At 49.7% G+C, this 24635-nt stretch overlaps 1 protein-coding gene across 2 annotated transcripts in view; it reads right to left on the bottom strand.

Annotated features, from left to right (window-relative positions):
* The window catches only part of FAM53B (family with sequence similarity 53 member B), a 122000-nt gene that overhangs the window by 81883 nt on the left and 15482 nt on the right, over positions 1 to 24635 (bottom strand). For both annotated transcript variants that reach the window (XM_003277769.4, XM_030805831.1), the window contains exon 2: positions 2301 to 2552. In XM_003277769.4, the coding sequence (XP_003277817.1) occupies positions 2301 to 2378 (78 nt within the window). In that variant the 5' untranslated portion in view covers positions 2379 to 2552. The remainder of the gene's footprint in view (positions 1 to 2300; positions 2553 to 24635) is intronic.

Genomic DNA, 24635 nt, shown 5'->3' with positions numbered 1-24635 from the left:
GTGCATTCAGCAACAAGCAAGAGAGACATCCCCTGCCTTCACAAAGCTCCCATTCTAGTATAAGGACTCGGTCAAGATCCATAGGGACATGTTTAAAAGTGCCAAGTGCCCAAGAGGGAAAAAGATAGGAAAAGAGGAGAGAAAGTGTGGTGGGGGTAAGGGGTGGGCGCTGGCGCTGGGACTGAACTGTAGGTTGAGTGGCCAGAGAACGAAGGAGGGAGGGAGAGTGTCCTACTGTGGGGAGAGAGCTCCAGGCCAAGGAAAAACTGCAAAGGCCTGAGGCAGGCTCACGCTTGGCATGTTGGAACAGGGAGGCCAGTGGGGACCGAGCAGAGGGGGCAGAGTGGCAGAGATGAGGTCAGAGCGGTCACATGGACGAGAATATATGGGGCCATGTACATCCTAGTAAGGGCTGGGTGTTTGCTAAGCATTCAGTGTAAAGCCAGTGGAAGCTTCTACACAGAGAAGGACAGCTCTGACTGGGATTCTCTCGGGCTGCTGGGTGGAGAGCAGGTTAAAAAGAGCCAGAGGCAGGAGACCAGTTACCACAAGAATCCTTGCGAGAGAACAGCAGGTGGAACCAGGGCGGTGGCACTGGGGCTGGTGAGAAGTAATCACATTACACAGCAAATGCGAACTGGAAAGGATGGGGCGGTGGCAGAAGAGCTGAATGGTCACAGCAGCTCTACTACTTGCTGCAGTGACCAAGGCTGCCATCGAGCAACACACCTCAGGTGCCTGCTGTCTGCCCTGCCCCAGCAGTGCTGGGGACATGGGGAGGAGCCAAGCTGAGTCCCTATCCTTGCAGCTAGGGGTGACACCCCATGGAGACCTCACAGGCTGAGGCCCACGAGCAGAGGGGCACCAGTGTCACACCTGGTAAGGGCTGAAGAGACCTGACTGAGGGAGGGCCACCAAGACTGGCATCCAGACACCAGGCAGCGGGCAGAGGCCTGAATGCAGGCCCAGGAAGTGGGGCTGGAGGGGCAGGAGGGAAGGGGGAGGTGGAGCCAGTGAGGCAGTTACTGCCTGCTCCAGGTTGCAGCTGCCTCATTTGTAAAACCAGGAGGCTGGACCCAACGGTTTCTAAGCCACTTCTTCTCACCCTTCAAGGCCAAATCAAGTATCCCTGCTCTGCAAGGCTTTCTCTGGCTACGCCAGGCTGGCCCTGCTCCTCTACACGCCCTGGGCTTCCTGTGGGCTTCAGCTGTGAGTTCTAATTCATGGGATCCTCAAGTGTCACTGTATTCACAGCTCTCCAGACACCCTCCCTCTAGACCAGGAGCTTCTCAAGGGTGAGGAGTACAGGGCCTGGCTCCAGCTCATCCTGTTCTCCGAACTCCTCCAGCCTGGTGCCCAACACGCAGAAGGCGCTCTGTGAGGCCTGCGGAAAGAATACAGATCTCGGTGGTTTTCCCAAGCTCCTGCCACAGCCAGAGACCTAGGTCTATCTGCTCAAGGTCTGGTTTCACTGGCATGAGCTAGGGGAAGGTGGCCCACCAAGGAGGCTCAGCGTGGGTCCTCATGAGGAGCTGTGAAGGGCGCCAGGAGGGGTCCTGGGCGAGGTGACCCTGGACCACCGAAGCTGCAGAGAGTTCCGAGGACTTGCCATTTCCACAAGACTGCTTATGACTGAGTATGGCTTCTCGCCCCCTCCGCAGGGGAGTAGCCTGCACTCACATCTGAGGAACTGGGCTTGGAAGGACAGGTCTGCTGACAGGGTTCAGCTATTGGAGGTTGTTTTGCTCGCAGTCTAAGAAGGCCGAGTTAGCTACCTCTCTGTGCTAGTCCACCACATGGTCCAGGGTGGTCCAGGGTGAACCACCTTTGACAGAGGGTGGCTGTTGCCATAGCTCACCACACCTTCTTTCCCCATCGTCTCCCACTCTCGACGTTCCTGAGGCAGCACCACCCTTCAGAGGGACAGGCTTATCCGGGCCCCCATTCAGGGCACCACCCCCCTCTGGAAATCACCCCCCCTTAACGGGTGGAGACAGAAGGAATGTCAATCCTGGCTTGGCAGGCAGCGGAACCACACTTGCTGTTATTTACCAGGGGATGGCCTCCCCTCCTCATTCACCAGATGACCTCAAATCTGAGCTGAGTTCCTTCCTTCCAGCAAGTTCTCAGTCAAGCTCTGCTCCTGTGCCCTGTCTCCCCAGCCCGGGACACCTCACAGACCTTTGCTCTTGGGGGCTCTGGACTCGATTTGCTAAGCCTAGGTGCGCAGTCCACAGCCCTATCTGTACATCAGGCCTCAGAAATGGTCATGGAAAGCAGGAAGCCTGCCAGGTCCTCACCAGTTCAGGGCTGAAGGTCCCGCATGCAATGGAGTCAGCTCCCCGGGTGCTGAGGCTTTCACTTAGGACCATCACCATGATAAGGGCCTCAGGCGCTGGGCTCCATCCCAGGGTGCATATCAGCCATCTTCACTTGGGCAGACTTGGGGTGAGTACCTCCTAGGGAATTGATGTCAGCAGAAACAGCTCCTCATTGGCCACTCACCCTTGGGGTGGGGCCCTTCCGGGAAATGGCCAAGTGTGGTCAACTCCCTGGAAAGACAAAAGAAAAGCAAAAAGATTCAGGACTAAGAAAGACCAGGGCCCTGAGAGTCACCCCTCCCACAGTACTGGAAATCCCAGGGGATTGGAACCACCTCCCTGCTAAAAGAGATGCACTCTGGGAGAGTCACCAAGGCCCAGAGTTACCTTCTCAGAGCCCCCCACACCCCTGCCATGCCAGCCTTGGGCTACCTCACTTGTAAAATGGCCTGGTGGGTAGAACAACAAATTGGGGTCCAGCGCGTGATACCTTTAAGATCTATCTCAGGGTCTGGGTGGCTAACAATCTGCTGTCCCTGCAGCATACTCAAGTCATGTGACATCTTACCACTGAGCTGGCTTTACAGGCAGCTTCAGCACACACCAGGATGCATTAAAGTAGGCCAAGGGTCAGAACATGCCTCATCCCCGCATCCAACACCAAAAGGGTCGGCCCTCAGGCAGCCAACTGGCAGCAGGGGACCAGCAGTCAGCATGCTGGCTCCCTTCTCCACCCAGTTATGAACAGAAGCTACTGGAACAATCAGGAGGTCCATTTAAAAGGGCATACATTTGGCCAGGCATAGTGGCTCATGCCTGTAATCCCAGCACTTTGGGAGGCTGAGGCAGGTGGATCACCTGAGGTCAGGAGTTCGAGACCAGCCTGGTCAACATGGTGAAACCCCATCTCTACTAAAAATACAAAAAATTAGCTGGGCATGGTGGCGTGCACCTGTAGTTGCAGCTACATGTGAGGCTGAGGCAGGACAATTGCTTGAACCTGGGAGGCAGAGGTTATAGTGAGCCAAGATCGCACCACTGCACTCCAGGTTGGGCAACAAGAGTGAAACTCCATCCCCACCCCCACCCCCCCAAAAAAAGGCATACATTTCTGGTCCTTGGAAGTGCCACATTTCAACATCAACATCTTTGCAACACTGGGGGCCTTCACAGCTTTGTCATCTTCCCCAGAATGAACTAAACTAAGTGAGCTTCCAGCAGTAATGGGACCCACTCAGCGTCGCCATTCTGCACAGCCTATCCACAGCCCCTCTCCGATAACCCCCCATCATTTCCCACCAAACAAATGAAGAAAGAGTGCGGCCTTCAGTTCAGGTTTGAAAAATCCCTCCTTACAAACTCATGTCTCTGATTCTATTTCCCCATGTGGCTAAACCTTCAAAGAAGGTCACACAGATACAAGGAACCTGAAGATCACCATCAAAAAGTAAAAAATAATCATGATAATAGTATTAAATAGAAAAGCAGCTCCTAATCTCTAATCAGAAACAAACTGCTCAACACAGGAAAATGTTTTAGAATCTGCTGTTCTGTGTAAAAATTAATTGCACCCTGGTATTTACTTGCTGTCCAGATTGTAAATCATATTTTCCTGTTTACTTCAATTAGACTTTACAGTGGGTGTTATTGAAATTGCTCAATTACAGGCCAGCTGGCAAGCACAGGAAAATTACCTTCTACTGTTCTTCGAAAACAAGGTTCATCCAAAGTGCAAAAGCAGGGAAGGGGAGGAGGGAAATCAATACATGTTCAGGAAGGGAGCCCCGGGGAGTCTGAAGATTCCCAGGTCGCACTGAGAGACCTGATGCACAGGTTCAATACCATAGCGATCTAGAAGTGACACATTCTGACCAAGTGTGATCTGTTCAAGGAAAGAATTTCAGAACACTCCTGCAAGTTCTGGCCAGGCAGCTGAGCCAGAAATGCCTGTCAGCCCCCACTGCAGGCTTAGCTCAGGAGCAGGCCAGAGAGGTGCTCCTGGACTCGCCTTTCAAAGGGGCCTTTTGTGCCTCCTTGGTGGTGGAAGCCTAATGGCAGCCGTCATCTTTCTGTGTGTGAGCCCCAATTCAGCTGTAGGGCAGCCAGCCATTGGCACAAGGGCTGGGAGGTGAGCTGCCTGTTCCCTCCTCCCCCATTTCCAGCCTCTCTAGGAAGCCAGGTGGGCTCAGTAGCTACAGAGGCTCAGATCCTGAGTCAAGCACAACTGAGTTGGAATCCCAGCTCTTGAAATACATTGTTTCAGTGGCCTTTGCCAAGTTACTCTCGGAGCCTCAGTTTCCCTCTCTGTACAACAGGGAAAACAGTGCTTGCCTCACAAGGTTACTGTATCTGATGAAAACAGAGCCCAAGTCCTTTGCCCGGTGTCTCGCTCATCCGGGCGAATGCTCAATCAACAGCAGCTACTGCTAGCAGTTTCATGGGGGAGGCTGGGAGTCCAGATCCTCCTCTCGGCAACGGACGCCCAAGCGGCCATCCTCTCAAATGTGTTTAAAGGGAAACAAGCTAAATTCCATCAACAAGGGCCTGGCTATATGATGGCCCATCCCTCTAGTGAAGTAGGAGGAGGCCAGTAAGAATGAAACTGTGGAAGTCTGTCGCCATGGGAACACATCAGCCCATCCAGACACAGCTCTGCATGAAGCAGGAAGCCAGAACGAGGCAAAGATGGGGCGTCCCAGCTCTCTCTAGCTCCATCCCCAGCAGAGTCCCGACAAGGGGCCAGGGCTCAGAGAGGCAGCAGAAGCACCAAAAGCGCCTGGGTAACGGGGTGGTCAGCACACGTGGCAGACATGGAAAGGAGAAGGCAGGTGTAGCACAATCCCTGCCCTGGGGGGTCTCACAGAGAGTGCAGTGACCCAGCCAACACATTTCAGAGGCAGGCAGAAAGGGGGATGCTCATCGGAGGTAGGCCTTAAAGTGACTCCTTTGCACTGTAAGAGCCCGAGTGGGGACAACCTAGATGCCTACAAACAGGGCGAACTGGTTAAATTATGGTGTTGTTACATAAGGGAATATGATGTGGCCTTCAAAAATATTTTAATGAGCCAGGTCAAACTGTACAGATATGAAACAATCTCCAAGAAATGCTATAAAGTGACAAAGGCAAGAAGAGCGAGTCCACTAGCCTGAGTGACAGAGTGAGTCTCCGCCTCAAAAAAAAAAAAGAAGGAGTCCAGCATGGTCCCACACAGTGGTTGCCTGGAGAAGGGAACGAAGGTTCAGGAGAGGAACCATGTCCAACCCTATGTGAGGTATGATTATTCCATCCCACGCCCGCCCATGGTACTTTCAGTTCTTAAACAACAGGCAAGATTTCATCAGGAAGGGCAGGGCACCCAGGCAGAGGGAAGGGTGTAAGTAAGGCGTGGCCGCCAGGCCAGACTTGGAGTATGGGAACGGTGAGCACGCTGGTGGCTGGCACACAGGGCACGCAGAGGGCACAGCAGCAGGATGGGAGCTAGAGAGAGACTCAAACCAGACCCAGGGCTCTGAATGCCACATTCAGTGGAGACCTTATCATTGCAGCTGTGAGGGCTCCCGAAGGAGGTTAGAAGCTGGAGTTGGCTACTTTGATCTGTTGGGAGAGCAATTTTTTCTGAACCCTTTGCAACACCTACCACAATCCCTCACATACCCTAACAGCTCAATACACATTTCCGGAATTGAGCTAAATTACAGCAACATCTGAAATGATCTGGGCACGTTCTCAGAATTTGTGAGGCAAATCCAGACCAGAAGAGCCCAGCACGATCTGGAATTTCCTGGGATTCCTATGACCTGTGGGCCCTGGCCCGGCCAACTTCACTGGGGAATGCCAGGACCAGGCCGGAGACTTCGAGCCCAGTCTGCAAACAGGGTCAGGGTCTTCTCAGAGAAGCCAGGGGTATGGCCAAGAAAAAGACAATAACTGGGTGATCCCACAGGGGCCAAGGTGGAAGCCTCGCAAAGCCCTCCCAGAGGCCACCTCTGGGGCACAGACCCTGCCACAGTCTAGTGAGTTTTCTCTTAACCTATATCAAGAATCACTTCTATCTACTGAGCACCTACTAGGTACCAGGCACTTTACACACATTAGCCACAAGCCAGGTTGAATTATCCCCATTTTACAGCCATATACAGCAACTCACCCAGGGTCCGGGTTCAAAGCTAGGATTTGAACCCTGGTGGGCCAGCATCCAGGACTGTATTTCCCACTAGTGCCTCGCCTCTCCATCCCCCAAAAAACCCCTTCAAATGCCCATTCAAACAACTACTAGCAAGAGTTCTCCTTAGCATTTATTCCAGAGAGATTAAGATTTACATTCACACACAAAAGTTTGTAACAGCCCTTTATTCATAACAGCCAAAACCAGGAAATACTCCAGAGACCCTTCACTGGGTGAACAATTAGACAAAATGTGGCAGGGCACAGCCACACTGTGGAATACTACTCGGCAATAAAAAGGAACCAACCAGAGACACACACCACAACCTGGATGAGCCTCCAGAGACTCATGCAGAGTGAAAGAGCCAGCCCCCAAAGGCTCACTATTCTAAGAGTCCATTTGTATCCCTTTCTTAAAATGACAGAATTATACAATTAGCAAAGAGATGAATGGCTGTCAGGGGTTGGGGATGGGGCGTGGGAGCAAGAGGGAAATGGGCGTGGCTATGAAAAGGCAGCAGGAGGGATCCTTGGAGACGGACATGTTCTGTGTCTTGACTGTATCCGTGACAATTTTCTGCTTGTGATGCTGCACTAGTTTGGTAGGATGTTACCATTAGGGGACAGTGAGTAAGGGGTATACGAGATTTCTCTGTATTATTTCTTGTAACTGCATGAGTGTAAATGATCTCAAAAAAAATTTTTAAAGAAATCTCAATCTATGCATTTATCAAAATTCATAGAACTAACCACCAAAAGACTGTAATATGCTATATATAAATTTTTAAGACTTTTTTTAAAGCCCATTGATTATACCAGGGAGACCATGTGCCAGGGGAGGGTGGAGGAACATGTGTGCGCTGTGGAATTTGGCAGCCCTGGCCTTCGCCACGAAATCACTTGAGTTCAGTTTCCTCATCTTTAAAATGGGGGTGAGACTGGTCACAGTGGCTCACACCAGTGATCCCAGCATTTGAGAGGTTGAGGCAAAACGACTGCTTGAGACCAGGAGTTCAAGACCAGCCTAGGCAACACAGCAAGACTCCATCTCTACAAAAAATAAAAACTAAAAAAAAAGTAGCCAGGCGTGGGAGTGTATGCCTGTAGTCCCAGCTACTCAGAAGTCTGAGGCAAGATCGCTTGAGCCCAGGAGTTTGAGGTCACAAATGAGCTATGATCATGCTACTGCACTCTAGCCTGGTGACAGACAGAGACCTTGTATCAAAAGAAATAATTAAGCTGGGTGCAGTGGGTCATGCCTGTAATCCCAGCAGTATGGGAGACTGACGTCAGTGGATCACTTGAAGTCAGGAGTTCAAGACCAGCCTGACCAACACGGTGAAACCCCAACTCTACTAAAAATACAAAAATTAGCTTGGCGTGGTGGTGCATGCCTGTGATCCCAGCCACTCAGGAGGCTGAGGCGCAGGAAACACTTGAACCTGGGAGACAGAGGCTGCAGTGAGCCAAGATTACACCACTGTACTCCAGCCTGGGCCACAGAGCAATACCCTGTCTCAAAAAATAATTATTATTATTAATTAATTAAACACAATGAGGATAATACCTTTGCCCTGGGGCTGCTGTAAGATTTAAATAAGAAAACACATATAAAAAAGCTCGGCACAGAGAAGGCCAGGCATTGGTGTCCATTCCCCTTTGCACAAGTAGCAATCGTGGGCTGCACTCTCATCGGGCACCATCCTTGCATCTCAGCTGCAGTTTTCCTTGCCCTGTATTTAAGTCTTGTATTGTCACTTCCCAGTCCCCACATTCACCTCCCACCTCTCTCCCGTGACTCCCTGGGCAGTGCTCATGATAGTGGGCCTCCAGCCTGCCTCCATACACAGCTAGAGCTACCCAATATCTGCCAAAGGAGGGCTAGGTGAGGGTCTCCCCTTGGCTGGCACCCCAACCTGACCATGGAGACACAGTGCTCTCTGACTCAACCCCAGCGGCCCCTACTCAATGACTCATCTTCACACCAGGATTTCCACTGAAAAGAGCAAAAGGCAAGGTCAGACTTTCCAATGATCCGTGTTTATGCTCCCTGGGTGCAGACACGGTGGCAGAGGGCCCCTGCCTACCTCCCAAGTCCTCACCCCAAGAGTGCATCTGCCCAAGAACAGCCCCAAATTCGCCAGCAATGTGCCCAAAGCAAGGCCTATGGGTGGGAGGGCACACACACAGATGGCTGCTACCGTGGTCAGCAAGATGCCCCATGCCCAGAGCCCATCTCCACCCCCATGGGCCCCACACAGCCACACTTCCAGCCACAGACCTCCACCCTCACCTCCATTCCCATCTCCCTGGGCATCCACCAGAGGCTGGGTCCTTCTCAGCTAATCCTCTCACGTTCCTATGAACAGGCATTATGGTTGGTAGTATGCACATTTTCCAGGTGGGAAGACTGAGGCTCCAAGAAAAGAAATCAAGTCATTTGCCCAATATCCTACAGGTAGCAGGGGCAAGACCAGGATTCAAATCCAGGCCTTCCTCCCCAGGCCAGTCTGTCTCTGACACCACAGAAACAGGGGGGACAGCTTTGCTCTCACACAAGTCCTTGCTAACATGAAATTTTCTTGCTTGTGTTCTACAGTCTTCAATGTGTCTTCATTTGTTTGCAACTGCTGAACACAGCTATCTGATATCACTGTGGCCTGGGACTCTCAGCTTCCAGCAAGTGGGAGCCCCACCTGGCTCATCCACTTCAAAAGAGGATTGCATGCTAATGAATTAATACATACATGAAAGTGTTGCAAACTCTACAATCCTATATAAATCTTAAGATCAGAAGTTTACCAAATGCTCTGTAATGCATTTTGAAGGGCTATCCCTTAAAAGAAACTGACCACACTGGAAATCAGCAAGACAAGCTTTTCTTTCTTTTAGTGTCTTTATTTAGCCTGTACTTACTACTTGTACACGTTAGTTTCACTGTTAATTTTACCGCCTTAAAAACAAGACTCAGATCAAAACCTAAACATGAGAACTTAGCCACTGACAGTGATTTTCCTGGTGGCTCGCGGAAGTCATTGCTCTCAGAGCTTCCATTTCCCCCTCCCATTAAGCAAAGGAAATGGGAGGGGAAGACAGCAATTCCGCAAGGTCTTTGTGCACTTTGAAACTTTCATAGCTTCAGTTGTTGGTGTGACAAAAGCAATCTGTAGGCAGAATCTAGAAGCAAGTATGTGAACATTTGGGGAAGGGTGTTGCTTAGTGGGTCATGTTGTCTCCTGCCAAATTCTGTGACAACCCAAAAGTGCGAGAAGGGTTCCGAGGGGAGCCGAATGCTGCAGTCAAGCTTCATATCCGCCAAGACAAAGGGATTTAATCTGCTTGGGGACGGTTCTGCTTGCTGATTTTATATACTAACTAAGTCATCTGAGTCTAAAGGATAAAAGTTGAAAGCTGCCTAAGAACTTTATCCAAAGCCTCTACTTTCCCAGACTAAGTTGACAGTGGAAAGAGAGTTTGGTGTTTCGACCAGAGGACAGGACCCACAAATGTGCAGCTTCTATACTATAGTGAACATTTCAATGACTCCTGCAGCCAGGGTTCCCATGTCTTCAGGCCCTACTGAGAAACAACTAACAATCCTGACAGCACCACCCTCAACACAAAGAAAAAAAGAGGCAAAGAAAACCTCTTGCCGGGCGCGGTGGCTCACGCCTATAATCCTTGCACTTTGGGAGGCCGAGGCAGGCGGATCACAAGGTCAGGAGATGGAGACCATCCTGGCTAACATGGTGAAACCCCGTCTCTATTAAAAATACAAAAAATTAGCCGGGCGTGGTGGCAGGCACCTGTAGTCCCAGCTACTCGGGAGGCTGGGGCAGGAGAATGGCGTGAACCCGGGAGGCAGAGCTTGGAGTGAGCCAAGATCGCGCCACTGCACTCCAGCGTGGGTGACAGAGCGAGACTCCATCTTAAAAGAAAAAAAAAAAGAAAACCTCTTTCATCAGTACTGTGCTAGTGCAGAAGTAACAGGTGACACAGAGCATACCTTTTAACGCAGCATGAGGAAAATATTAGCCATAGCAACAGTGCCAGACCCTGTGCTTACTGTAACCTCAGAGTATCCCTGTCAGAGGGTACCGCTGTTATCCCATTTTACAGAGGGGGAAAGTGAGGCCCAGGCCCAAGGTCACCTAGTTGTGAACAAGGCACAAAGACTCAACCCACATCTACTGAACTCCAAAGTCTTTGTCTTAACCCCTGGACCCCACTACTCCAGGACCTGTAAGTTTCATTGTTAATTATCCTTTAAGTACTTGATTTGTCAGCTAAATGATCAAATGCCAAAGCAGACAATAATTTTGCAATATACACACTCTCTAATAAGCCCGTCCTGAGGTGTCCCAGCCAAACATCAACCTTCCGGAACTGATGTTGAAACATGGTATTAGGGGTTCCACTGTAGGCAGGAAAAATGGGCAGATGACGAGTATCTTGGAGAGGGTAGAAGTGGGACAGGAAGCCATCACTTTCCATCCTTAACTGCATGGATGTGCAAACATGGTGAGCAACCTGCAGAGGGTGAAGTGTCTCCCAGGAAGCTCAGGGTACTCCTAGGCCTGCAGGGAGTCACAATGGCTTCTCGCAACCCCAGCTGGAACGTATCCATCTGTCCCTATCTCCCCAGGTCCTGTGCCTCCTGCCTATGCCTCCCCCACTGCCACCCTGCCCTTCTCTCAAAGTGCATTTCCAGGTTGTTTGTGGGGAGCCCTCCCCTCCACGCGCGCAGCCTAGGTGTGGCCCTCCCTCAGTCATCCTGTGGCCTCAGCACAGAGCCTGCCCACAGCAGCAACCTGACTGATGTCTATCTGCTAAGTCAGTATCACAGCAAGAGCACTGAACTTGAGTCCACGCTCAGCCCAGCTCAGTCCCAGAGGAGCTGCAGGGCCCTGGCTGAGCTCTGTAACTTTGCTCAGCTTTCTGCCTTTGTAACATGTAAGATGTTACCCTTGTGCTACCCGCCTTAGCTATAAGTTAAGGAGGTAACGCCCTGTAGGTGGGGGCACTACAAAAATATCCCTAGAAATACTGAAATCCTTAGGTAGGCACAATTCCTAGCATAGGCCCTTATTAAATGCTCATAAATTGGATAAAAGCATCTCGTCTTCACAGCTACAGCATTAGCTTCCAGGGACCAAGAATATGTTTTTGAGTCCTCCAAGCACCTCGCTCCTGCAACTGAGCTGGTGGACGTTCAGCAGGGCGAGTGAGAGTGGCTGGCTGCAAGCATGAAGCACCTGCTGTCCTTAGACAGAGAGGGCATACTCACCGCCCCCCATCCCTCCCTCCACAGGAAGGTGTGTCCTCGGAGGTGCTTTCTTCAGTAACTGGGGCTAAAACATATTCCCTGTTCTAGTCCTTCAGGTAATCAAAGGCCGCCGAAGGCCACACTTGGGGAAGGACTGGGAGTCACACTACACAGCTTGAAAGAGATTTGACCTGTGCCCCTGGCTGAACAAAGTGGCCCAGGCTCCCCTATGTCTCTCCTTAACGGAAGAGGGGAAAAACAAAACAAGACAAAACAGTAAACTGAGCTGCTGAACCAAATCGGAACTCTGTTCTCCTGGACTTTTCAATGTTGTAGGGATTTTCTGCTTTTTTAAAGCAAATAACATTTCAAGAGGAGGGGGAGGAATGACATTATTCAGGGACATGAAAGTGCTGAGATCCAAAAAGCCAAAACAAATCTGAACATGGGAATGAGACAGCCCATGTTGTTTCTTGAAACTGAAGCCAACTGCATGCATGACTTGTCAAGAGCTCATTTATCAATGAAAAATAACTGACGGACGAGCTTCCTATAGGCACTCCCGTAATTCTCACGACCGCTCATGTCCTTTTAACCCACAAACACTATGAAAGAAGAGCTTGCTATAGACTGGAAGCTGCTTGACACACTCAAAAGGAAGGAGACGAGGGACAAGAGGCACGGAGAGAGGAGAACTCACACTTACTGAGTGGCCACAGCGCTAGATGCCGCCTTCTGCTCCAAACCAGGGGAAGGGAAAGAATGGGAAGAGAACCAGAGGACAATGAGGGGACCACAGTGGGCCCCAAAGATAATCTACTATCATGTTAAGCCACTTAGCCTAAGACAACCATGACCTGTTCTTCGGTCGGACCTATTTGTAAGTATACTGAATTTACTTAAACCATGACTAAAAACCAACAGAAGAGGGGTGAAAAAAAAAAGATTTAAAAACAAAACGATAAGACCCAAACAAAAGGCTGTGTGGCCTAGGTGGATCAAGCAGGACTTAGGGGTAGGGGGCTCTGGGCCTGACAGTGCCACTTACTGGCTCTGCCCAGTTTGCCAAGTTATTTCCCTCCTTGGAGCCTCAGTTCCCTCATGTGTCAAATGGGATGCTGGGCCAGATAAGCTCCGTTTCTGACTAGTGAGACTCTAACTGCAGTCACATATCAGCTGTGTGGCTTTAGCCAGGTCTTTATGCCTCTCTGGGCCTCAGTTTCCTCACGTGTCATAGGCAAATGGCAACTCTGGAGAGAGCATGAAAATCAATAGATTTGAAGGGCTGAATGAACTATGAGAAAGGACAGTAAGCCGATGATGTCTGTCCTGGAGCAGCTGCTATGCTGGCCTTTCCAGTCCTACTCAGACCTGACCTGCAGTTCAAGGTCCCAGGAAACTGGACAAAGGCAAAGGCCAAATCCTTACTTGCTGCCATCAAGTGCACTGGCTATGACCTCCCATAAAGCGGAGTCAGAGCAGGCCACAGTGACACTTAAAATGGGTGGGACAAAGGTGGTGTTGCAGAACCTGCCCCTCTCTTACATATCCATGGGGTGAGGATGGGGATGTATGCGTGATTGCATTTTCCGAGCTCAATCCTTATGCATACAGGGGCATCTTGGTGTCTTTCAGTGACACTAACAACAACCTGATTTAGAGGAGTTTCTTGGAGAGCCAGGAAGTTAGCCAGTGACCAGTTTTGACATCTCCATCTTCTACCTCTCAGGACAAGAATCTCCTTTTCCTTTACAAAATGTTTATGGGCTCTCGGACTCTCCCTCTCCTGCAGGACAATCCACCCCCAGCCTAGGCTACACACACAGCTTTCCTACCGGTGCAGCTCCAGTCACTCAGCAGGCAGGGAGAAGCATTCCCGTTGGTGTCTACAGCTCTCACAGAACCCCCAGAGCCACTGCACAGAGGGAAGGTAATCTCTTAGCAGCTGGGCCTTGGAACACAGCTGCGAGGGCAGTGATCTCTTTATCTAGGGGGCCTGCAGGCTGGTGGCCCCAACACACCAGTCTAAGACTATATCACACTGGGACATGACAGGTGATGCAAGAAGGTCCCAACAAGCTCTGTAAGAACTGCTATAGGCACGAGAGGCACCAGGTTGCCCATGTGCCACCCACTTATCAGAGGTCACATCCTAACCTCAGCTCACACTTCAGGACTTCCCCCTTCCTGATCTGACTGAGTCATATCTACCAACCTACAGGGTCTGTTGTAGAAATTAATCAGACAGGCTCATCAATTACATGGTAAGCCTTCCGCCTTCTCCCTTCTACCCCCATATCGCGTTGCAAGCTCTACCACACATTCGAGAATGCCATCATCTGCCAAAACAAAACTGGAGGGATTCTAAGCTGCCAGGCTGGTCTGTCATATGACAAGTACACCCGAGCTCTGTGGCACCTCTCAGGTCAAACAGCCAAAGCTATCTACCTGACTCCTACTGCAGGGGAGGATTCTGGAGGGCAGGATAAATTCTAGTAAGACTACTCCCACCACCAGCCACAGCACAATGGCGGGGGAGCCGCTGCATGTGTAACAACAGCCATCTGTCTATACACAGATCAAAACAGCACCAGATTCTTGCCTCTTAAGGCAGAGAAAGAGATTCCTGCAAAGAAGGGCTTCACCGCCAGGCACAGTGACTCACGCCTATAATCCCTGCACTTTGGCAGGCTGACGCAGGTGAACTGCTGGAGCCCAAGAGTTCAAGACCAGCTGGGCAACATGGAGAAATCCCCATCTCTATAAAAAATTTAAAAAATAGCCAGGCATGGTGGCACACATCTGTGGTCCCAGCTACACAGGAGGCTGAGTAGGGAGCCAGGAAGGTCGAGGCTGCAGTGAGCTATGATAGCACCACTTCACTACAGCTTAAGTGACAGAGAAAGATCCTGTCTCCCAAAAAAATAAAAAAAGAAGAAGAAAGAAGAAGAAAGAAGGAGGAAGAAGAAGGAAGAAGGAAGAAGGAAGAAGGAAGAAGGAGAAGGAGAAGGAGAAGGAGAAGGAGAAGGAGAAGGAGAAGAAGAAGAAGAAGAAGAAGAAGAAGAAGAAGAAGAAGAGCTTCATGAAGTCCTAATTCAAAGCTAAGTCCAGGCATTTGGCTTTAAATTACTTAGAACTGGACACGGAATTAATCTAAGAAGTTTGGGGGAACAGCTGCTCAACAGGTCTTGAGCTCCTTCTTTATTTTTTGGCATGCCACGGGGGTGGGGGAACAGGAGAAGAAAGGGGCACCTCATTTGCAAACACTTGCCCCACTTCCTTCTAAGCACTCTGGATATGACAATCAGGCCTCCTGACTTAGGGCAAAGACCTGGGTGGAGGAGTGTTAAAGAGGAAATGACACAGCCAACCAGAGTCACCCGACTTAAAAGCAAAGACCTTGGGATGCCAAGGTGAACGCTTCTCCGCTTTTCGTTACAGATCTAAGCAAGACTCAAAAGACTCTGGAAGAGTTAACCCAACTTCCAAAAATGAGTAATCATCTTCCTCATTAGAAATGGCCCAGGCTCCAGAAACAAAGATTCATTCTATTGTTTGTCCGCAGCACACCCCAAAACGCTTGAAAGACTGCCAAGTACGCCAGCTGCGGCTATAGCTGTCACTGTCCCCCTAGTGGAGCCATCTGAACCAGGCCTGGTTGTACTTCCCTTGCTCTCAGGAAGCTCATTCACTAAGTCAGCAGCAAAACTCTAAAGCCAGGCCTCTGAGCACTCCTCCACGCACCTCCCAAACCAAACGTGGACTGGCCTTCACCTCGCTGTGGAAAGGGGTTCTTCCCCAGTGACATCTGGATGGAGGAGTTCAAAAATGTGCAGGAGAAGGAAAAGTTACACATCAAACCACCAACACAGCCGGGCGTGGTGGCTCATGCCTGTAATCCCAGCACTTTGGGAGGCCAAGGCAGGCGGATCACTTGAGGTAAGGGGTTCAAGACCAGCCTGGCCAACATGGTGAAACCCTGTCTCTACTAAAAATACAAAAACTAGCAGGGTGTGGTGGCGGGCGCCTGTACTCCCAGCTACTCGGGAGGCTGAGGCAGGAGAATTGCTTGAACCTGGGAGGTGGAGGTTGCAATGAGCCAAGATTGCACCATTGCACTCCAGCCTGGGTGACAAGAGGGAGACTTCATCTAAAAAAAAAAAAACAAACCACCAACACTGGCCATCTCGATCAGGAGCAGACCCAAGGAAGGTGGCATAGATATGTTTTCAGACTTAAAAATAATAATAATACCAGCCTAGGCAATATAGTGAGACCTCATCTTGACAAAAAATAAATTAGCCAGGCATGGTGGCATGTGCCTGCAGCCCCAGATACTCAGGAGGTGGAAGCAAGAGAATCACTTAGGCAAGCCAAGGCTGCAGTGAGCCATGATCACACCACTGCACTCCAGCCTGGGCAATAAAGTGAGGTCCTAGCTCAGAAAATAATTTTTTTTTAGTCATAAAATGTAAAAACAAAAAAAGAAACCCTATCAGACTGAATAACTGGATGGGATCAGAATGGATGAAATTTAACAAGTACTGGTCAGAGGTTGACACTGAAGCACCAAAACTCAGTTTCCAGTGTGCTGGATGAATAGTTAACAGCATGCCACCAGCCCTGACAAAAGTCTGCGTGGCAAGCAATTGTACTCATTCATTCAACAAACCCTTACTGAGTGACTCCTTTGTGACTGCTGGGATGATGGTAGAGGCTGAAGACATGAACATACATAAGCCACAGTCCCCTCCCACGGAAGTGAAAACTATTAACAACTGATGGATGAGTGAAATAAAAACTAAATTAAAATGCACTAAAAGGCAGAGGGTATTTTTAAAATATCATGATAAAAATAGCATGATAAAATAACTGGGACCGCTAAAGTTCAGAAATCTGGGCCGGGTGTGGTGGCTCACACCTGTAATCCCAGCACTTTGGGAGGCCAAGGCAGGCAGATGGCTTGAGCTCAGGAGTTCGAAACCAGCCTGGGAAACATGGCAAAATCCCATCTCTACCAAAAATACAAAAAAATTAGCTGGGCATGGTGGTGCATGCCTGTGGACCCAGCTACTCGGGAGGTTGGGGTGGGAAGATCGCTTGAGTCCGAGAAGCGGAGGTTGCAGTGAGTCTGGATTATGCCGCTGCAGTACAGCCTGGGGGACAGAGTAAGAATCCATCTCAAAAAATAAAGTTCAGAAATCTGCATCACAACCTTCATGGGATGGGTGCAAAGTCACCCTGCAGTCTCTCCCTCCCACATCCTGGCAGGTCCTCTGCCTGGACAGACTCTTACTCACTTCAATTATTAATAAATCAACAAACTACTGACTAGAACTGTGATGTTCACGAGGCCCAAGTCTAGCAAGTGCCGGAGGTGGCATCCGCATGCACAAGGCCCCAGCATACGAGGCTGGCAAAGCCGCACTGCAGGCTTCAGTTCTGGCTGACCTTGTCCTGCAGGGCATGGCCTGAAGATCAGAGTCTGTAAGGGAGTCTGCCCGAGCAATGCCAACCACACCCCTGGGCGAACCTTGCTTCCAGAGACCACACTGCGCCAGGTCTCCTTTTGCGGAGGTTACTTACGGGAGACAGTAAAGGAGTAAGACAGCTTCCCCAAAACTCAGCAGAATCCAACTTAAAAGTCGCTTGCCTTTCATAAGGAAGAACAAGTCAACCTCTAGAGAGATGAGAGTAAAACATAACCTGCCCGTGTCCTCGTGCAGTTCTATCCTCCTTACTCACTCTCCCCGTGAACACGTGTGCGAGTGCCAAATCAGCCTGCCCTGCAGACTGTCCTACTCATGAGCAAAATAATACATATCGTACCGTTAGGCACAGCCAAGATGGGAAGTGGCCTAACCGCCTAACAGGAAGGACAGGATAAATACACACTGCAACACCACGCAAAGGACAAAACGCAGCTTTCTAAGAGGCTATGAGAATATGTGGAAGCTTAAAAAATTTTGATCTCATAGAAGTAAAAAGCAGAACAGAGGAGACTAGAGGCTGGGAAGGGTAGGGGGAAGGCGGGGAACAGGAAGAGATTTGTTAAAGGATACAAAATTACAGCCAGATAGGAGTACATTCTAGTGTTCTATAGCACTGTAGGATGACCAGAGTTAACAATATTATGTAGTTCCAAAGAGTTAGAAGAAAGATATTGAACACTCCTGACACAAAGAAATGCTAAGTGTTTGAGATGCTGGAAATGCTAATCACCCTGAGCCGATCATCAGACATTATATGTGTTGCAACATCACTATGTACCCCATAAATAGGTACAATTATGTGTCAATTTAAATTTTAGTTTTAAAAATTTTTTTAAAAAAAGGCTTTGGAAGCCCAACACGTCCAAAGAGGAAACCATCTTCAGGTATAGTGCTAAGTAGAAAAGTAAAGATCAGAACAGTGGGTGTATTAAGCTCCCATTTGGGTGAAACTAAATAAATAATTGTGCCAATAATACAGAAGTCCTGGAAGGATACGAAGGACACTTAACATAAAAGCTGTCTTCAGGGAGGGGAAATGGGTAGCTGGGAACAGAGATAAGAGAAGACTCTTCAAGAAATGGCTTTTTGTATGTTTTGAATTTTGAACCAAATGAGGTATTGACTTTCACAAGAAATAGGTAATACTTTCTAAAATCAAAAATATAAAAAATACTGTATTTTCATATACACATTTGTGTGTGTGTATCTGTATATTCTTGCGCATGCATATGGAATATCTCTGGGAGGACAAACAAGAAAATGGCAACAGGAGCTCCCCCCGGGAAGGAGGCAGACGTGTAGCTGGGGACAGGGATGAGGAAACTGCTTTTCACTGCTGAGTTTGTACACATGCATGTACTGCCTATTCTTAAAACATTCTGGAGTTCTCCAAATACCACATGCAGTTTCCTGCCTCCAGACCTCTGCTCATGCTGGTCTCTCGGGCTAGAACTTGCCACCCACTTCCCCTGCTCCCTGCTGCCCTCTCAGCCTCCAGACTCTCTAACCTCGTCTTTTAGACTCAGCTCAGGTGTCACCACCTCCAGGAAGACCTCCACACCCCACACTGAGTCAGGTCACGCCCTCTGCCTCTGTGCAGAATGCAGAGCTTGAATCACAGGGCCATGAAATGAACCAGCGAGCTGCCGCCCCCACAGACTGTGTGCTTCTGGAGGGCATGAGCCCAGCCTCAGTCCCCTGAGTCCCCAGAACCTGGCACAAAGAGCTGCTCAGGAAATGTCTGCTGAAACAAAGAACACAATCACCACGTTAAGTCAAGTCTCAACGTTCTTGGTGCCAGAGATACTGAAATCTGTCTTGCTTGCGGGGGTTTCTGACAGCTATCAAAATGTTGTTAACACTAATTCAAAGCACAGCACCTCCCGATTCACGGAGGGGCTGGGCTCAAAGTTTTCTGGGTTCCGCAGTAGCACAGCATAACAGAAAAACACAGTGACCAGCACAAAAACCCCTGTATGTGATCATGCTCACACCTCCTCAGGAACCTGCAAACACTCATCAGAGTTTCTGTGGGCGGGAGGGTGGCCAGCAGCCCTCTCACACCCAATCATGGGAAAATCGAGAGCCCAGGGCCCTGCCCTAACAGCTTTGTTTTCTACGTTCTGCTTTTAGGAGGAAGAATCTTGCTGCAGTCAGGGCCTGATGTGAGGCAGGCAGCACTTGCAGGGCCGGCCCTGGGCCAGGCAGAGCCTGGACAGCCCAGGCCTCTGCAGGAACCCCAGTGGGACAGGGAGCGCCAAGATCCTGGGAGCCTCCACAGAGAGCAAAAAGGGTCAAGGGGAAGATTATATACACATGTGACGCTGCGCTCCTTAGAACAGACTTTTACTCAGAAACAAAAAGTATTTCTAGGTGACTGTAGTTGAACCGGCAAATCTCATGCACGCCCTGTGTTGTGCTTCTCTCTGGACAGTATTTCCTCCCGGTATCAGTCTCGTCCCAAGTCCAACACGCACTAGGCTGGCTGTGCTAGGGACTGAGGGAAGATGGCAGGTGATACATAACTAAGTTCACGCAAACAGCAAGTGTTCAATTAGGTTTCCCACAAGGCATAGTGTGTCATATGATAATAAATCCACAAGGACAGAGAAGTGAGCCTGGAATTCCAAGTGGGGAGGTAAAGATCTGGGGAGATTTCCTAGAGGAAGCGGCACGAGTGTTGGGCAGGAGTTCAATGCCAGAGATGGGGTGAGAGTATTCTATTAGGATGCTGCTAAACGACATGTCTGACACTCCAGCAAGCTAGGGGGATGGGGCTGGGAGTGGAGGGCCCCTTCCCAGCTTTTGATGGAAGGAGCCTCAGGATGCCCAGACGGGTCAGCCGCCACAATGTCGGCCAGTGCCAGCGCCAGCGCCAGCGCCCTCACAAGGCCCAGGCAGGGGGAGCTCTGCGCACCGGACAGCCACAAGCCGCCACCCTACTCCCTGCCTCCCATCGCTCTGCTTCTCTCCACCTCTCAGAGGTCTGCCCTCCCAGAGCTGTCCTGCCTGAATAGCAGGCAAACAAGCTGAGCTATGGGGGCGGGGGGGTGGGGGCACAGGCTGGTGGTTTACTCAGCTGAACAAAGCCAGGTGACCTAGGGGATTCTAAGAGGTCGTCCCAAACCTCGCTCTTTTGTAAATGGCAGCATAAACGTAGGAAGCTGCAAAACGGTTATTTCCATACCCCAATATACCAACAGCCCCAGCCGTGACCCAAGCAGCTCGCCCAGAACGCCGACAGACAATACAGTAATTGTGTTCTCCCTTGGGGAATGGGAGTGGCCACACACAGCCCCATACGAGAATGTCACGATCATCTCAGACTCCTGAGTTACAAATATGTGATCAAGGCATGTGCTGGGCACGCGCTTCCCACGTGTTTTCGTGGATATGAAAGCACAAGGGCCAATGTGCCCAGCTGCTGGGGGCTGGGAGCTGCAGAAGGCAGAGTACTGGGGCAAGGAGAAAACCACACAGAAACGCTCCATTCAAAGCCATGACTGAGTTAGTGTCCCCTTGTTTCCGAGGAGCGAGAGTAGAAGGGGGAATACTCCTTGACAAAACAAAACTGTGAGAAAAACTGCAAGGCCAGGCAAATCCAATGCCTGCCCGTCACCTCCCAGTGACTACATCTGGAGCTAAAGATACAAGACCCAGCAGTGATTTCAGGTTCACTCTGGACAACTAAAACCCCCAAATGAGAGGAAACCACCACTAACCACTGAGCACTGGCTGACTGTATGGACGCCAGCGCACCACTTCCTGGCTCTGCGCCTGCTTCCCCAGATGGGTCCCAGGGTCTCTCACCTCCAGCAGCCCCAGCTGGGCTCAGGTATCATCAGGGAAGGGAAAGAAAGGGTACAGCAGTTATTCTCGACGTGGTTAAGCACTCTATTTCCCACCACTGCACGGAGACACAGATTTCAGGGCACCTGAAACAAAGGGCGCCCAGCCTTGGACTGACAGCAGTGAGTGGGAAGCCTCGTGAAGCATTCCCGAGTACAGGGTAACCGGCTGTGTCCATGACAGCTCTGTCAGCTCGACCCAAATGCAGCCTGTCTTTGGTGAGAATGGGTAAAATCAACCTATCTGGAAAACCAAAAGCTCAAAACTCAAAATCACCAAGGCTGCCTCCGTTAGTATCTGGGTTCCAGGTGGAGGGTGGAAACCGAGATGGACAGTGGACGGTGTGTGTTAGTGATAGACTAAAGGTAAAGAATAAATGTGTCTCCAACTATCATGGTGAGAGTCTGAAGACAGCTTCCATGAAGATGGCCGAATGGAAAACAAAACATCTCTGGGAATCTAGTTTCAAGTTTCCCAGAAAATAAGATGCAGTGGGAAAATGAAAGGAAAAACGAGCCTCATATGCCAGGCAGCCAAGACCCACACAGGCCAACCCACATCCTTGCTGGGGGGAACACTGGGGTATCCGGCACCTGCTTCAGCAATGTGCACTGGTTCTCCAAGCGTGGACCCCAGATTGGTAGAGAATTGCCTGAGAACTCATTAGAAAGGCAAAGTTTCAGTCCCCAACGCCAGACAAACTGAATGAGGGATGGGACCCAGCAACTGTGTTTAGTAAGCCCTCCAGGTTGAGTCCGGTGGTCCCTAAAGTTTGAAAAACACATTTTTAGTGGATTTGGTACCTAGAACCCTAGTAACTGGGAGGACAATTTTGCAGATGAGAAAATTGGGATCCATGAAAGTTGAGTTTCTTGCAAAAGCCATGAGGTCAGAATTGGACGAGTGGCCTACTACCCACCCCCAGCAAGTCCTCTGGCCAGGCCCTGGAAATCTAAATCTAGATCAAGATGATCCTTGGCCTTCAGGAGTTCCAACAGTCCCTAGAATGCACTGAAGGAGAACAGTGGCATCGTCGGAGCCTTGGGGCCCCTTCTCAAAACCCTTGGCCCAGCAGAATCAGAGGCTGAACCAACCACCCAGGTGCACAATGCCCTGACCAGTAGGTGAGAAAGAGGCAGGTAAGGATGCCATGTTTCTGCTGCAAATGAAAGGGATGGGAAGGGCTTTCAGGCAATGGATTGACAGGCTACATTTCTCAAATTCAGCAAACCATTTGGAATGACACTAAGAATTCCAAAGGTTGACTATGCGGTGAAATACGTGCGAGAATCAGAAGGAAACAAAACGTCACAGAATAGTTGCCCAAGAGGTAAAAACAGGGTTGAGTGAAAAAGATAGGAGGGATTGCTATTAGATATTTGAAGAAATACGAAGAGAACACCTCAATTCTTTGAAAAATATTAATTACCATCTGGCGTATCTTTGCTTTACTTCCACTTGCTGTATTGAGTCTCTGTCAAAAGAAAGAACTGAGATACATGTTTCATCTACCCTAAGAAATTTCTGTCTAACAACAGAAGTTATCTACTTGGTACACAGCAGCTAGGCTGCCTGTCACAAGAATTTAAAAATTAAATCTTTATTTGTAAAAAATCCCTTGCAATATCTATTAAAATCCAGAAGGCACTTTTTATTTATTTAGTTACTTATTTATATTTGGAGACAGGGTCTCACTCTGTCACCCAGGCTAGAGTGCAGTGGCACGATCTTGGCTCATTGCAACCTCCGCCTCCCAGGCTCAAGCGATCCTCCCGCCTCAGCCTTCCAGTAGCCGGGACCACAGGTGCATGCCATAACACCCGGCTAATTTTTGTATTTTTAGTAGAGATGGGTTTTCTCTATGTTGACTAGGCTGGTCTCGAATTCCTGGGCTCAAGCGATCCGCCTGCCTCAGCCTCAGGAAGGCATTTTTAGATAGGAAGATTAAACTAGGTGAAGCACCTGAGTGATTGTGGCGGGGGGTGCGGGGGTACAAAATGAATCCCCAGGTCACCCAGCATCACAGGGCCATTCAGGGGGTAGGAGGGCCCCTGGCCTGAGACTAGCTTCCAAAATTTAAGGGACATATTTGTACTTTTAGAGTTTTTATTAGTGCCCTGAGTACTGGCTTATCTTTGCAAGTTTACTAGCAGGTGGAACACGAGGTAGCAGGATTATGACAGCAATGACCTTGAGCACTGCAAACAGCCTGGGCATTTCTACTAGTCACTGCCATTCACCATGGTTCGCCCTGTGCCAATAACCTGGAGAGCCAGAAAATCTGAATCTGCCTTCCCAATGTCTTAGCCACTCCAGGGATCTCAAACTCAAATGCCTCCCAGGGCCAAGCAGGAAACATAAATGAGAGAAGCATGCTGCATAGGAACCGAGATGATGTGCAGAGAACATGCCTGGTCCACCATGGACGGCTCTGGCTACAGCTAAGTGTGGTGGGTTGTTTGGGAAAGAAGACCCAGGCTACTATTAAAATTTACCTCCTGGCTTGTTAAGAGAAACTGAAAGTCAGGACTTCTTTGCACAATCTCCTTTTTATGTTCTCAAAAAATTTAAAAACTTGTAAAGCATCATTTGAGACAAACAAATCATGTCTGAGGACCACATCTGGCCCTCAGGCCACCAGAGTGCAAACTCCGGTCTAAATGATACTGACGATTCAGACCCCTGAAAACACTCAAACGACTAAGTTTCATCTTGGTTTGAAGATCTCCACGGACTCGCTTAGCCTTAGCGATCCAGTCACACATTCTCATCGGCACCACTCCCTGGCTCATTCGGTGAGTTAGCTGGAGGCCTGAAAATGCCTAGACAGCTCAGACTGTGCGAAATTCCATGCACAACAAAGTAGACCCATAAAACTCCCAATCACAGACAGGAGAGGTCTGCCTTCCCACCCATGGACTTGGAGAGACAGTTGATCTGGTTCGTTCACTCAGCCTGGCCCCATGGGAGGCCGTTGCACCCATTCCATGGAGCAAAACATAGCATTATCTGAAGTACAGCAGAGCCTGGGGTCTGCCCTGCCCCCACCAAGACAGCTCCCTTCTGACCTCGCCCACGAGGTGGGGTAGGGAAAGTTTCCATGCCAAATACTTCTAACACACGCAAGTAAACCCAGCAGATGGAACAGACAATTCTGGATCCCTGACGCCTCCAGACTGCTGGCTTTGGTTGGGTCATCATGAAGAGAACAGCTGCTTCCTCAATCACGACTACTGCACAGAACAGAGGATTCTGTTTTGATGACTTCTATGCAAGACATAGAAACAAGAGGGGAGTTTCCTGCCTTTTATTTCAAAATAGCCCAGGACAAATGAAGACTTCTTGTACCATAACAACACATTCAAAGGGAAAGCTTGATGGAGTTGGTTTTCTTAAATGTCACCCCACAGTGAGCAACCTACTTCTCTGCCCACAGGCCGTGATAAAAATGCCATCAGGGAACCCATGCAGAGGAGCAAGAGATTTCTCTTTGAAACAGCAACATGTGCACAATTGGGGACAAAACTAGGCGGTGAGGAGAA

Source organism: Nomascus leucogenys, chromosome 3 (genome assembly GCF_006542625.1).
Source record: "Nomascus leucogenys isolate Asia chromosome 3, Asia_NLE_v1, whole genome shotgun sequence".
NCBI classification, from domain to species: domain Eukaryota; kingdom Metazoa; phylum Chordata; class Mammalia; order Primates; family Hylobatidae; genus Nomascus; species Nomascus leucogenys.
The sequence above is the reverse complement of the archived record's forward strand: the minus strand, read 5'-3'. Positions and strand labels throughout refer to the sequence as shown.